The following is a 16,084-nucleotide window of genomic DNA, read 5'->3' on the forward strand; positions in this document are numbered from 1 at the left end:
CTAACCAAATCCTCACAACCCATGCGGAGGGAGCAGCATCCCCAACTGACAGACGACGAAATCTAGGCTCAGAGAGTTCTACAGCTGTCCCGAGCTCACACGGAGCACAGGCGGTGTGGCTGAGCCTCCCAGGTGAGGCTGAGTTGCGGGCGTGCTGGGAGTGAGCCCGCTTCACCGCTACATGCATGCCACAGAAGAGCTGTCCATCCACGGACACTGAAGGAATGACTCTGGCTATAAAGCTCAAGCTCCTTCTAATACTTCTGTGCTGTTACATGGAAAGAGAGCAAAAAGTGTTTATTTTGGGGCGCCTGGGTGGCTCAGTCATTGGGCGTCTGCCTTCGGCTCGGGTCGTGATCCCAGGGTCCTGGGAGCGAGCCCTGCATTGGGCTCCCCGCTCAGTGGGAAGCCTGCTTCTCCCTCTCCCACTCCCCCTGCTTGTGTTCCCTCTCTCGCTGTGTCTCTCTCTGTCAAATAGATAAAATCTTAAAAAAAAAAAAGTATTTATTTTATTTATAAATGTTTACTTATTTTTAAATATAACACAAACATAAAACCAATCAGGTTTATTTATCAATGCAGGAACATGAGAAGCGAAGGATGTGAAGACCGCGCGGAAAGACCCCACCAGGTGAAAGGGGCTTGGGGAAGCCTTCATGGAGAGGTGGACCCAGCACTCCAGAATGAAGCAGGTGGCAGAGAAGACAGCTGGGGGATGGAAATGTCTGTTTCTCTGCCCTCTGAGAGCAGCTGTCACTAGTTAAGGACTAGGCAAGGTCTGAGGGAGGAAGCTCTTACCTGAAGGCCCCCATGCCATGCGAGAAGATGATCAGCGGGTATCCAGAGTCCTTTGTCTTAAAGGGGCCATTCCAGCTAACAGGCAGGCGACAAGATCCTAACAGAGACAGGGGCTATAGAATCTCTGGCTGCTCCAATGCTGTAATCCCAAGGGCAGCCTGGGCAGAGGCATGGGTGGGGACATGTGCCCCTCCTCACTGGAGAAGCACCTTTTGCCCCTGAGCAGCCCAGGACAATCAATCACCTTCCCTTTACCCCTATCTTCCCTAGAAAGTACAAATGTGATAGAAAATGGGAAGATAAATGCAAACAAGTACTGAACAACTATGGGGAAAACCCCTGAGATGCCAAGGCAGTTGGCTAGAGTTCCTCATGGTGGGGCCTGTGGGGAAAGTGGATGGGTCAAGGCGACTTTACCCGGAGAGAGGAGAGCTAAGGAGGAATCAATGATAAAGTCTGCATTCGAATCCGGAACAACCTAACGCTGTAACCAAAGCTCTCGTGTATATAATCCTCTCCCGACTCTCCACACCACACTGGCTAATGCACGCCCCGCTACAAGAGGGCTGGATGATGCCAGCTACACAGTACTGTGCCTGCCTAGGGATCTCCCGGAACATAACCAAGAAGCTGGGAAAGCATCTGGGGGTGAGGCCAGCACTTACCTACAGCCAAGCTGAACAGCAACCCCCCCCAGCGCTTATTATAGCGCAGGTAACTGGCCAGGCCAGTGCAGTACTCAGAGCGGGGAATCCACAGGGGCTGCTCCGTGGTCTCCTCCACCTCTTGGCAGGGGTAGAAGAGTCGAAAGAAGCTCCCCTATAGGAAAGAAGAGAGCAACTGCTCAGAGCAAGAAGCCCAAGCTCAGTTAGGTTTCCCAACACACACACTCGGTGGGTACGTGGGGTGCCAGCAAAGCAGGTCACCAAAATGGGGCACTTAAGCTTCAATTCATATACCTGAATTTTGCATTCAGAAAATCCAGAAAGAAGCAATTTTATTTTTAGCATGCACGTAGGCTTATGTTATTTCAAATAGCTGACTGTATTTTAAATGACATCTGGGGGACACCAAAATATTTTCAGTGCTTGGATCAGAGAGATTTAAATCTGGCCCAGAGCCCAGGCCGGTAGGAGCCCTGGGAATGCGATCAGGTCGCAGGCCGGATGGGGTGGCATCCGGGGGTCCCCCAGGCCCGTTCTCAAGGCTGGCCCTTAGGAAGCAGCAGCACACTCATTTCACATGGGAGTAGGTGATGGGTTAACAGGAAGTATGTGCCTCTCACAAGGGAAAGGGGGGAGTCCAAGGGCCAGCAGAGAAGCACCTAGGAACTGGTGGAGGGAAAGTCCAGAACCAATGCAGGAGGGAAAACGGATAAAGGTAGTAGAGGAAAAGGAGCAGCAGGTCTTCCTACCCAGGCTGGGGAGTCAAAGGCCAACAGCACATGGTCCACTGCTCCCCCTCTCACACCTTCAGATTGGGATGAGACCAGAAACCTTTCCAGATCAGGCATCCGCTCTTAAGACCGGGCAGGGGATTTGAGAGCTGCCCTTGGAGCTCGAGCCCCCCCTTCCTCCTAGCTGGCAAAACAACCCCTCTCTGGCTACTGAGAGGTTCCTAACCGGAAAGAGGAAGAAGGTGGTCAGGGAAGACAGACCTGGGGGCTCTATCACCAAATCCAGACCAGCAGTAACTCAGTCCCGTCCCCTCCCCCCTCCGCTGAGAATCACACCATCACCATCAGACTGGCTACTGCAAAGTCAGGGCGCAGAAGCAGCAGGAAGGATGTGCGGGGACGGAGCTGGAGGCACTTACCTGGAGACCCTGGCCCTCCATCACATCCCCGCAGCCTACAAGGTGGGGTCCTGTGACAGGCGGGAAGCCCACGGACTGGTTCACCCCCATCTGATCACCAGTTGAAACAAACAACGAACTGGGCAGTGCTGAACTTGATGGCTGAGGGTGGAACACAGAAGAGCTTCTTGCTGGTTTCCTCTTAGCTTCCTGTTGCTTCTGTGTTATCTGTCACCTGTGTCCGCGGCTCCTTATCACCCCATCTCCCTGCCAGGGACTAATTCCGTCTTCCACATCATCTGCTTTGCTACACTGACTTCGCCAAGGTTTAAGGGCTGCTTTGTTGTTAGTGGGAGCAGGGTGAAGAGACAGCTGGGGAAAGAGAGCTTCCATGCTCCCCAAAACCCACTGCCAAAGGGGCACCTGGGTGGCTCAGTCAGGTGAGGGTCCAACTCTTGGTTTCAGCTCAGGTCATGGTCTCAGGATCCTGAGATCAAGCCCCATGTCGGGCTCCACACTCAGCGGGGAGTCTGCTTGAGATTCTCTCCCTTCCCCTTGCGCGCGCTCTCTCTCAAATAAATCAATCTTAAAAAAACAAAACAAAAAAACCCACTGTAGTGTTTGTTCAGCACCTACCACATGCCCAGCGTGGCAGTAACCTCTGCAGAGAATGTAACCCAGACCATATCCTCATGAGGCCAAGAAAAATAATAAGATGTATTATTCGCTCTGTGTCAGCACTGAACTAAGCTCCTTCCATACAGTACATCATTTCATTCTCTCCACAACTCTCTGAGGAAGGTCCTGTGAAGAACCTGTTTATAGATGAGGGAACTAAGGCACAGAATGGTTGAATAACTTTCCCGAAGTTATCCTGCTTCGGGGCAGCAAAACCAGGTCTGTCTCTTCCAGACCTAAGCTCTTAACCCCCATTGATCCTGCTCATGGGGGAGACTCAGATATAGGTCTACACAAACACGGACCTAAACTACCATAAAAGTGGCACTTAGGCTAGGTCTTGAGGTATGAGGAAGATTTAGAGGCAGGGGAGAGGAAGGAAAACATTTCTACACAGGACACAAGAGCAAGAAAGGGCAGAGATGGGGAAGAGTTTGATGTGGCAGTAGATCGACTAGGAGCCTTCTAGATCAACCAGGAGGCTTCGACACGGCAGGTGTGCGTGTTCCTAACTAGCCAACATTCCGGTAACTTGGCTGCTCCCTAAATTGGGGCCAATGCCATTGCTCTCTATCCCTCTTCAATCTCATCATCCCCAGCAGCCTCGTCATCACGACACTTACGGAGTGCCAGGAATTACACAAAGTGCAATACATTATTAATTGAAAAGCTGAGATGAGGAAATTGATGCTTGACAAAGTCAGGTAATTTCCCCAAGAACATACAGCTGACAGAGCCAGAATTTGATCGTGGGCAACGTGGCCCTAACAGTGGAGAATAATGGTCAAACTTCTCTATATCCATTCTACCTTGCCCTCCTATGCAGTACCCTTGTGACTTGGGTGGGGCTGACTGTGCCCCCCCAACTTCTAGACTTGGGCCTTAATTGACCTGAACCGATCAGCCCTGGGTGTCCCCTGGTCAGTCTCTAGATGAAGAATGGGCACATGACATAGTTGATCCATTCAGAGTAAAGCCCAGGACTTTGATGGTTGAAGATGGAAACGTTCTTTCTGGTTCTGAGGTAGAGTGATGTGCATATAGAAACCCTTGAAATGTGGCAGCGCTTTGCTACCTCAAGGATGAAGGTACCCATGGAGGACGGCAGAGCAGAGAGAATCAGACAAATGGAGTCATATTTGTGAAGACATTAAGAATCTCTAGATCTGACAATACCTGAAAAACCTGGCCCACTTCTGGACTTTCTAGTTACATGAGTCAATAAATCCTTTTTGTGAAAACCAACTGACTTTAGATTTCTATTGCCTGAACCAAAAGCATCTAAGCCAATACACTGAGTCCCAGTCCCACATTTTTAGTCATTACACTATGCTGCTTTCTTTAAGACACTCTGGGATGGATCAGAAAGTTTCAATCCAAGCGTGTCTGGGCAAGAAGAGACCTTAGAAGACATTTCTCTCAATCCTTGCCACAATCATCTCTCACCCTCCCCACTACATGTAGGTCCTCAGAGGTTAAGGGAGCTGCACAACATCACCAGCAGAACTACTATTACACATAGATCTCCTGGTTGCCAACTTCCAACTTTCTGGTCCAGTGGCAAACCCCAAATAACCAATTATCTGAACATCATTCTATTTAACTTTGGAATATAACAAATGGCTTTCTTTCTACTACCTTGTAGTAGTAGAATACAGTTCTTTTTAAAAAGAAACTAAGCTTGGAGTGCCGGGGTGGCTCAGTTTAAGTGTCTGTCTTCGGCTTGGGTCATGATCCCGGGGTCCTGGGATCGAGTCCCACATCGGGCTCCCTGCTCAGGGGGGAGGGGAGCCTGCTTCTCCCTCTCCCTCTGCCACTCCTCCTGCTTGTGCTCTCTTGCTCTTTTTCTCAAATAAATAAATAAAATCTTAAAAAAGAAAGAAAGAAGAAAGAAAGAAAGAAAGAAAGAAAGAAAGAAAGAAAGAAAGAAAGAAAGAAAGAAAGAAAGAAAGAAAGAAAGAAAAGAAAGAAAAAGAAACAAACTAAGCTCCTGATGCAGTCAGCGGCCTGGTTAGCCAGAGTGAAATTGAATATGTGCTGCTTAGTCTCAAACCCTGACCTTTTCCCCTCGCCGCTGAGGGGCACACACATGGAAGAACTAGGGCAGGGGCGCATGATACATATCACGCACATGATAATGAAGCAGCTCCAAGTTCTAACTGCCAAAAAAGAGGGTCAGATAAGAGGATCAGATGCAGGAGTGCTGAGAAGAAAGCACATTTCTGTAGCTTGGCAGTGGAGGGCAGAGGAAGATGGCAAAAGTTGACTTTCAAGTAGAAGAAAGTGCATCAGCTAAGGCACAGAGTAAGAAAGCCCATGTGAGAAGAGAAAGGTGTGACAGATTTGGAGGGTAGCAGTCTCTCTAGTGCTAGGCTAAGGAGCTGGAATCTACCCTGGAAATGGGTGATACTAAGTCTGAAGGAGCCAAGTTTGAGCCTAGCTCCTTTGCTGCCTAGCTCTTTAACTTTGGGCAGATCCTCTAATCTCACTGAGCCTGATTCCCCACGGGTACAATAGGAAACTATCCATCCTTGTAGGGTTGCTAGGGAGATAAAATGAAATAATGCATTTAAAGCACCTCATGTACTACCTGGCGCTCATGAAGTATTCAGGAAATATTTGTTGATTGAGTGAAAAAGTAAAAACAATGGGAATTGGCAAATGAGTGGATTTGGGGAGGCAAGGGAGACAGAAGAGCCAAAGAGGAGTCAGGTTTCAGGATTGGATGACCAGATGATAGTAACTTCTTATGGGAAGAGATTTCGGTCTTGCCCCATATAGAGAACAGTGCTTGGGATAGGAATCAAGATGAGTGGAGTTAAAAAAACTGCTGAATAGAAGGGAGTAGAACTCTCTAGTACTCCTGGAAAGTTTCTGGAAGAATCTTTAAATTTGGAAATAAATACAAACTAAAGCTAATTGGCCAGAATAAGGCATACACAAAAATGAATGTGCATTCCCTGGGCTCACATTAACTGATGCCCAAGGAAGATGGGGAGATGGGAAAATTCAATTTTGGAGACATACACCCAGACTTTCCAGAGTCATTTCTAACAAATGCCATAGAATTTTCCAAGGAAATCAGCCCAGGTGTCTCTACCTTCTTTTGTTCACCTCATCCAAACAATTCACAGTGGTACCTGTCTAGAAGCCTCTCCACCCATGCAAGCCTGCCCCACCCATCAAGGCCCAGTGAAATCTCTGGTTCTCTGTGCTTTAACAAGTCCTTCCACCTGCCCTCCTCTCAACTATAAGCACTGTCCGCATCCCTCACCTGCTAAACAATCATGGGCTGCCTTAGGATAGCTCTTGGATAATTACCTATTCTAGCAGTTTTCAATCAGTGACTTGCCTACAAGTGGTCCAAGTAGAAGCCAGTTCAGAGGCTCCTGAGTCTATTGTCACAGTCACCTGGGAAACTTTAAAAAATACAGATTTTAGGGCCCTCATTCCCAGATGTCAGTTTTTAAAAGCTTCCCATGTTTCTCACCAGCAAGGTCTGAGAACTGCTGGTCCAGATGATACATAGGACTTTTTATTCAGAGATGCATCCATGCAACAAACATTTACTGAGCGTATACAATGTTCCAGCCCACCATTTTATCGTAATGAAATGATAATGACTATGATTTCACTTGGTTCAATCCCCATGGCCACCTAGAAGCATGTTCCTGCCAGTCACAAGGCTTAATGTAGTGCCCCGCATAGAACTGGTCTCAATAATTAACTTATCCAATGAATCTGATTTAATTTTTACACACTTATGCCTCATTTATTTGGATATACATACCATATAAAGGCTGTGTTTTATACTTCTTTGTAGGCCGAACCAGCTACCTTCATGCTTTTCTTATGTAGTAAGGACCCACTAAATGCTCCTTTACTTGGCTTTGATTTAAACCCTCTCAATTCTTTAATCTGTCTTTTCACCCAAAAATAACACTATATGGTATAGTGTAAAAAGAAAAGGCTTTGGTGACAGTCTGAATTCCAATTCTTAATTGGCTGCGATCTTGAGCGAGTTCCTTAAATTCTAAGCCTCTGAGAATTTATCCATATGACAGAAATAATAGCACTCATGAAGTTGTCCATGAGGATTAAATGAAATAATGTATATAAAACACCGGACATGTAGAAGGCACTATAACCAGAGATGGTTGCTCTAACTACAATAGTTATTATAGCATGACCTCTCTGAGCCTAAGTTCCTTATAAGTTAAATGAAGACACTTCAAAAGTTAAATTTAAATGAGAAAATATATAAAAATTAGAAAAATAAGTAAATAAGAAAAGTGATATTGTCTAGGGCGTGGTACATTTTAAGTGCTCACAAAATGTTAGAAATTAATTAATAATGCTATTGCATCATACCCAGCCAAGGGGCCAAGGTCTCTTCCATTTTTTCTGTATTAACCACTTTGACAAAATGGATTCTTTCCTCCCAGGCTTTTTGAGTCTAAAACACCGCAGCGAAAGTCAGAGTGTACTAAAAAGGCCCACAAGAGACCAGGAGATGCACAGTGCCTACGATGCAGCTGTCCCATCTCCTGCCAGAGTCCTGTTTCCAGTGAGCTGAAACCAACCACCCTTTCACCAGCTGTGTGCACTTTTCATCGCTGGCTATTTCAGGACAGAGTCCAAGAGAAGCACTTCTCGGGGGCTTCCTTTCAGACAAAGCCCTCTGGAGACTTAAAGCTCATTAGTCTGGTGGAAGTGAGGCAATATCCTGCTCTTGGAGAATGGAGACACCAAGCACTCAAGGGGCAGGCTTGAGCAACAAGGGGGCAGAGATAGAAAAGGACCCGAGATAAGAGTGTTCGAGAGCATTAATAATATAATAAAAATAACCTCTCTCGCTTGTGGAGGCTTTACAGTTTTAAAAAGCTCTTTCATACACATTAGCTTATTGACTCCACAAAACAGCCTCATCTTAAGACTGACAGAGCAACTGCCATCTCCATTTTGTAAATGAAGAGCGGTAGTCCCAGGGAGATTGCTTGATTTGCCCAAGGTCACACAGCGAGTGAGCTTCAGAGGTGGACTAGACCCCGGGTCGGCTGAGTCCGGGGCTCTTCCACGGAGTGGAAAGAAGGAATGGCGACCCTTCTTCCACTAGCATGAAACAGCGGAAAGTGAGGGGAAGAGAGAAGCACACAGGAGGCGTGGAGCATAAGACGCCCAGGTTTCGGGGAGGTCGCGTTGTGCGCTGCGGGTGGGGCTGTGGGGGCTGGGTTCTACCGCCGGAGCTCAGGGTGGGACTCCAGGGGCGCCGGGAGTGAAGGCGCGAGCTGACAGTGGGAGCGTTAAGGGTGCAGGTAGATATTGGAGGTGTCTGAATAGGAAGCAGAAAAGGATGAAGGATTAATGAGGAGTTACTAGGAATGAGACGAGCAGCCCCCAAACCAGGCTGGAGGATGAAAATGTCGGCTGATAGCTCAGTTCAGAACAAGAGCTTTCTCCAAACCAACTTACCCAGCTAAGTTGACCCCTCAGAAGTAACCCAGAAGGTCAACGCCACGGAAACCAGAAACTACTGCGGAGCTCGTGGCCCTTTGGTAGATGTAGTTTCCAGAACTCATCATTGGCGCCTAAAAGCGTTCCCGTCCTCTCCGCCTGGAACTACAACTCACTAGGTGCATTGCGCAAGATGGAGCATTGCGACCCTAAGACTACAATCCCCAGAGTTCCACGCGGCCCTTCTTTGTTGGATGAAACCGCCGAAGGCCCGGGATGCGGCGCGATTCCTCCCCCTGGTGGTCTGAGACGTCGCCGCCACGGTTACAAGGCTCGGGCGGAGGGTTATTGCTTATAGTCCCGGCTAGTAACCCACCTCCTCACCATTCCTCAAATAATTCCCGGGCGTGCCTACAAATAGCCTGGGCTTCTTTTTCTTCTCAGGGGGGTGCGGGGGTTGGGGGGCAAGGTCTGAGCCTTTTTTGATTACCCCCAGTCTGCGCTCTGTGAGAATATGAAACTGATCATTCAAGTTAAGCGCACATTTTCTACCAAACCATACCCGTTGACACTTGTGATTTTCCATTGTCCTTCAGAAGCTCGCCGACAGAGAACAGGGAGGAACCTGAGCGATCACTGGTCCTCCCGGCCTCCAGCCCAGCCCCTCCATCCGTCATCACTTTACTGACCCTATGCTAGTTCTTAGGGACACGGTGGTAAGCAAGATACTGTCCCTAGCCTCAAATGAAATCACAGTCTAGCGGAGGATTCCGACAAATGAAGAATTAAAACACAGCAATATGCGCTCTAATAGGGGAAACAAAGGGGGTTGTGGGAACCCTGAAAGGTGGCACCTGCGCGGGCTTCTGGGAAATGGGACCGTGTCAGCAAGGCTTTTTAGAGATCTTAGAGAGAAATTAAAATTGAGAATTGAGGGAATAGGACTTAGCCGGGAGTCCAGGGATTGTGAAGAATGTCTTATATTCAGGCTGGAGCACAGAAGTGTGAGGGATGGAATGGAGAGACACCTGAGGAGGTAGGTAGAGCCACATCCTCAGGAATCTTGTAAGCTACTGTAAGAAATTTGGATCATTCAAGCGATTTAAAAACTTTCAATAGCTTCCAATTACCTACTGAATGAGGTCCCAACTTCTTCGCTTTGATGCAGGCAGGCGGGGTCTGAGGACCCAAAGGGGTTCCTGCAGGACTAGCCAAGAGGGTCCTTGGCTTCATGCAGGATGGAAATCAAACTCGAGCCAGCAGCAGGTGAAAGTGGTTTGTTGAGGATATAGAAACAGCAGATACGGACAGGACGTTCAGAGGCTCAGAAAGGAAAGGAGCATGAGTCTTATCTTTGCTTGGGGTCTGGGGGATTTATTGATGATCTGGTCTGATGCAGGTGTCCTCTCAGGCATCCAGGAACTGGTCAGAACAAGGTCAGGGTCCAGATGTCCATCCTAAGTCACTCACTCCTTGGAGTCACTCACTCCTTGGTCTTGGCGTTGAGATGTCTAGCGCCAGTGGTCTGGAATATGCACATGATAGCTTTGCCCAGGAGTTCCTTAGATATTATCTATTGTGCTGCAAGACTCCAAAGATATTATTAACTCTTTGTCCCTTACAAGGAAGACATACATACGATAAAGCATGTTTGTGTAGGGCGGGGGTGCAGGTCTAGCAAGAATAGAAGCCCAAAAAGGAGCAAAGGAAAAAAAAAAAAACAGCTTTTTCTCTCACGTGTTCCCTTTGGCTTCCCTGCCTCAGCTTGGCATTGGAGGTCCTCCTCAACCTGGCCCCCCACTACTTCCCCAGAAGTGTTGCTCACTCTGACAGGGATCTCCTCTCTTCTGCTCTGCCTCCAGCTACCTTCACCTCCTCGCCATTCTCAAGGTGTATCGGGGTTTTGTTGTTATCTCCAACCCTTTACTCATGCTCTTCCCTCCACTAGATGCTGCCCCGCCTTGTGGCCTGTCTAATGCTGTTCTTTCTTTAAAAATCAGCTAGGCTCTCCCCCCCATGAAGCTTCCCTGATTCCGCCAGTCCCAAAGGACCTCTGCCCCCTCTCAATTGCTGGGATGTTTGTGTGTACCTCTCATGTGGGAGCTTACCTCACACTGCCTTGTGCCACCTTCTAGGTGGGAGGTCTTATCTCTGCAAGAAATTGTGAGCTCTCGGGGCGCCTGGCTGGCTCAGTTGGTTAAGCGACTGCCTTCGGCTCAGGTTGTGATCCTGGGGTCCTAGGATCGAGTCCCATATTGGGCTCCCTGCTCAGCAGGGAGCTGACCCTCCCCCCTCTAATGCTCTCTCTCTCTCTCATTCTCTCTCTCTCGCACATAAGTAAATAAAGTCTTTTAAAAAAAAATTGTGAGCTCTCTGAGGTCAGGTGCTGAGTCCTCACAGCCCCATCTCACGTACCCTCAGATCACTGGTCCAGAGTCCCTGTTTTGGTCTTCTTTAGGCTCACCCCTGCTCCTGATACTGTCACCACCACCATCCTTCCAGGAGCCACAATAAAGTCATGAGGAAAAAGTGATGGCAGCACCGGGCTGTGGTAATTAAGCCCCGGATTTAATTAAAGCTGTGGTTAGTGGTAGTGACAGCAGAATATAAAAAGCTTAGCACACATCTGAGAATGCTCTCTTTGGCACTAATTACTAGGTGCTCTGCAGTTGGCCCAGAACACCCAGGACTAACTAGAGTCCCCAGTCATGAAAGAAGCAGCTGGGGTCACTCCTCTGTCTCCTACTCCCAGACCAGGCTATGGTGGGGGTATTTGCTGGGCAACTGACTTTTAAACTTCCCAGGGACAGGGACATCACAGCCTCCTTTACCTCCTTTGTCACTGTGAGGAAGATCCGTCTTGGGCCCAAACTCCTGTTGCAAAATAGAATGCTTGAATTCAGTTGCATTTTCTTCCAATCTAGTCTTTTTTAGGATAAACAACCCAAATGTTTTAAGTTTTTAGCAAGCAGTTGATTTTCCAGGCTTTCATCATAGATCCTGTCCTCCAACAGCCCAAGGTTCCCTTCCAGTTGGCTACTATTCCACTCCAGCCTTCTCCTTGTTGCTAAGTTACTAAATTGTTATTTAAGTGACCAGTTTGGATCTCCTGTTCTCTCCACTACCTGCCAAAGTTGTTGGACAACACTTTTTAAAATCAAACTATAATATATATACAATAGAATGTGTAAAGTGCACTACTAGTAAGTGGACACAGCTTAATCTTTTTTTTTTTTAGACATCTGATGTAGGTTGGGGCACCTGGGTGGCGCAGTCAGTTGGGCATCAGATTCTTGGTTTCGGCTGAGGTCGTGATCTCAGGGTCATGAGCTTGAGCCCCAAGTCGAGCTCTGCACTCAGCTCAGAGTCGGCTTGTTCCTCTCTGCCCCTTCCCTCCTCACGTGCACATGAGCTCACTCGCTCTCTCTCGCTCTCAAATAAATAAATAGGGGCGCCTGAGTGGCTCAGTTGGTTGAGCATCCAGCTCTTGGTTTCGGCTTGGGTCATGACCTCAGGCTCCTGGGATTGAGCCCCCGAGTGGAGTCGGGAATCTGCACTCAGTGGAGAGTCTGCTCAAGATTCTCCCTCTCCCTCTGCCCTTCCCTGCCCCCAAACTCTCTCTCTCTAAAATAAATAAATCTTTAAAAAAAATAGATGTAATCATCACTTAATCTGAAATGTGGAACATTTCTAATACTCTGAAAGGTTGCCTCTTGTCCCTTCCCTGTTTATAACCACTCATGCCCTGGAGGGAGCCACTATTTTTCTATCATCATCAATTAGTTTTGGGTGAGCAGCACTTTGTAACTTTCGACAGTGGTGTTTTATGTTCAACGACCCATCAGTGGGTGATACCTGTGTAAATGCCCTGCAGTAAAAGACCACCAGAAACAGAGCTGTAATTGAATAAATTGGAGGGTGCCTGGGTGGCTCAGTCGTTAAGCGTCTGCCTTCAGCTCAGGTCATGATCTCAGGGTCCTGGGATCGAGTCCCACATCGGGCTCCCTGCTCAGCGGGAAGCCTGCTTCTCCCTCTCCCACTCCCCCTGCTTGTGTTCCTGCTCTCGCTGTGTCTCTCTGTCGAATAAATAAATAAGATCTTTTAAAAAAATTGAATAAATTGGATACTCATTGCAGTGAGGGAGAGCAGACATGATCAGGAACTGTGGGCCATCTCAGAAAGAGGGTATCAGAAAAGACTAGAATTGGAGCTTTGTTAGATGATTTCAGGGAGGGTTGAAGGAAGCAGGGCTTTGCTCTGGATTGGATGCTATCCGGAAGTAGGGGTAATTCTATGACTGGGGACCTTAATTTTATCTAGAAGGAGGGAAGATTTCACTAAGGTGGAAGCTGCCATTAGTAAAAAGCAATAGTCTCTTTTATTAGCCAGGATAGGGGCTGGCTGGTGTTTTTTGTAGTTTGGACAATGTTCAATGTCCATTTTGTCTATGTTCAGAGGTGATTACGGAGTGGTCCTGTTTGCATCTTTTTTTTTTTTTAAGATTTTATTTATTTATTTGACAGAGGGAGAGAGAGCACAAGCAGGGGAAGCAGCAGAGGGAGAGGGAGAAGCAGACTCCCCACTGAGCAGGGAGCCAGATGCGGGGCTCAATCCCAGGACCCTGGGATCATGACCCGAGCTGAAGGCAGCCACTTAACTGACTGAGCCACCCAGGCGCCCCAGTCCTGTTTGTATCTTGATCCATCACGGACCTGGTGGCCTCACTGATGTTGATGTTCTATGAAATTGTTTCTGTTCAGCTTAGGAACTCAACTGGGAGTCCCAGGCCAGCTCCTGGAGATCAGGGACTGCTTCCTTCTTTCTTATATACCAACATATGTTAATGTCTGCTCTGGGCTGGGTGCTGGGTGTATAGAAATCACTTGCCTTCGTGTCCTTGGGGACTCATGGCTGGTAGGGAAAATGGACAAGAGAATAAATATATAACACTGGAAAGCACTATAGTTAAGGGTCTGAGCCTCAGAGATAGGCGATGAAACTTTTTTTTTTTAGATTTATTTATTTATTTTAGAGAGAGCGAGAGTGCGAGAGCAGGGAGAAGGGGGAGAGGCAGAATCCTCAAGCAGATTCCCCACTGAGCACGGAGCCCAACAAAGGGCTTGATCTCACAACCCTGAGATCATGACCTGAGCCAAAACCAAGAATTGGATGATTAACCCACTGAGCCACCCAGTGCCCTGGCTATGAACTTTAAATCCCAATCTGTCACTGACTAAGTGAGATCTTAGGCAGCTACTCTTCTCTAGGCCTAGGTTTGCTCATCTGTAAACAAGGACAACAATAGCATCTACATTATAGAGTTGACGCAAGGATCAAGTGAGCTTATCCACGGATCACTGGTTACTTAAATGGTTTGGATCTGATAGGGGGCAGGGGTGGATCCAGGTTTTGTGACGCTTGACGCTTATACAATTTGGAGAGACTGCTTTAAAAAAAAAAAGAATTTTCGATATCTTACTTTTTCAAACTTTGTAAAACATGTGGCCATAGTGAACACATTGCTAGATCCCCTCCCAGGGCCTCGGAAGGGACTCGAAAACTTAAACTTCATTACCCTCTCTACAACTCTGACTTTGGGAAGAGGCAAAATTATGCAGTCGCTTCATTCTTTTCAAATCACTGCCTTCAAACAAGCTCTCCCAAAATACTCTTGTCCTGGCTGAAACCTGCTCGAGTACTCTTAGCTCTTTCTTGTCTTATAGCCTGGAAGTTAGTGGGCCACTGTCAGAGGAGTCAAAGGGTCCTGCTCTGAATATAGCTACACCTACTATTTTCAGCATTGGGCCCCTGCTGGAGTCCAGATGAATCCAGCTAGGTCTAATGTCCTGTTAACAAATAGAGTAGATGCTTAACAAAGGTCAAGAATAGTAACTGTCCTTCTCTATTATTGTTAATATAATGATTCTTTCATTCAAAAAAATATCGAGCCCCTAGTATGTTCCAGGCACTATGCTCAATGTGGAGATCAAGTGGTGAATCAAGAAATTAATTTCCTACCCACACGGTGATTCCATAATAGTGGAGAGAGGCAGATAAACAAACATATAACCAAGATAATCACATGCTATGTTAAGTGCTCTACAGAAAACAGACAGGATGCTTTGATGGAGAACAATGGTCTGGGAAGAATTCTGTGAAGAGTTGGCATTTGTGGCGAGCCCAACCATACACCGACCATTTCTCGACTGTCTACTATGTGTCAGACGTGTCGTTAGCAACTTTCAAATACTTTACTTCATTTAATCCCCCTGGGAAGTATGTCATAGTCTTTCTGTTTTTCAGACAAAAAAACAGAGGCTCAAAAATATAACAGGAGCGTTGATACCTGCCTCTTTTCCCTTCATCTCTTCCCCGGCCAGCACGCTGAGGGCCCATCCATTCAAGCTCCTCCTCCTGCCTGCTTCCTTGCCCCAAGGGCTTTCTTGGGGATCTTTGAACCAGGAAGGGAGAGAAGGTGTCATGTTCCACACCCCAAGGGCAACCTTCAGCCATCAGGGAAGTTGGTGCCTCCCCATCCTGAGCCAAGATGATTTTGAGGTGCATTTTACACTGTCTCTCAGAGAGTCCCCAGGGGGACTGAACCCAGTGGCTGAGGGCAGCAAGCCTCCCTCAAATGTGCCCTGCCATATTAGCTCCTCTCCCCGACTCACCATCTTCATGCCTTTACTTCTGCTTCTTGAAATCACCTCCCAAATAGACTACAAGCACCTAAGTCCCAGGGCCTGATTTTGAGGGGACTCAAGCTAAGACAGAGCCTCAGTGATTTGCCCAAGGCTGCCCAACCAAGTGGCAGAACTGGAATTTGAATCCAGGTTCACATGGATCACATTCCACCGTCTTAAACACTATACCAGGGGACAGTGAGCCTGAAGATTGAGCCCAAGCCCCTTTAGCCCCACCCCATACCCTTGCCGTCCTGACCTTCCCTGCTCCTGTCGGTCCAATCTCCTCATTTTCAGCCACCTCTTGCTCCGGGCACAGCAAACTGCTTGGGGATATCACATTCTCCAATCTGGCCATGCTCTGCCACCCTCCATGCCTTAGCAAGTGCTGTGTCCCCTGCGCAAGTGCTGTGTCCCCTGCCTCGGCCACCCACTGTGGTCCATCTAATGTCTACCTTCACCCATCCCTGTGCCCTCCACCTGATGAACTCCAGCTGCAAGTGTCCAGCACTGACAAGAATCACATCTATGGGGCGCCTGGGTGGCTCAATTGGTTAAGCGACTGCCTTCGGCTCAGGTCATGATCCCGGAGTCCCGGGATCAAGTCCCACATTGGGCTCCCTGCTGAGCAGGGAGTCTGCTTCTCCCTCTGACCCTACCCCCTCTTGGGCTTGCTC

General features: G+C 47.9%; 1 protein-coding gene across 3 annotated transcripts in view; it reads right to left on the bottom strand.

Moving 5' to 3' along the window:
* Positions 1-8,888, bottom strand: part of PAFAH2 (platelet activating factor acetylhydrolase 2) — a 48,185-nt gene extending 39,297 nt beyond the window's left edge. For all 3 annotated transcript variants that reach the window (XR_003521532.1, XR_003521531.1, XM_027602863.2), the window contains exons 1-4: positions 8,743-8,888; positions 2,614-2,754; positions 1,464-1,617; positions 799-895 (exon numbers count right to left, since the gene is read on the bottom strand). Coding sequence is in view for 1 of the 3 variants with exons in the window: in XM_027602863.2 (XP_027458664.1) it covers positions 799-895; positions 1,464-1,617; positions 2,614-2,703 (341 nt within the window). In the remaining 2 variants the exon portion in view is untranslated. The remainder of the gene's footprint in view (positions 1-798; positions 896-1,463; positions 1,618-2,613; positions 2,755-8,742) is intronic.
* Between the last annotated feature and the right edge of the window lie 7,196 nt (positions 8,889-16,084).

This window comes from Zalophus californianus, chromosome 4 (genome assembly GCF_009762305.2).
Source record: "Zalophus californianus isolate mZalCal1 chromosome 4, mZalCal1.pri.v2, whole genome shotgun sequence".
NCBI lineage: Eukaryota > Metazoa > Chordata > Mammalia > Carnivora > Otariidae > Zalophus > Zalophus californianus.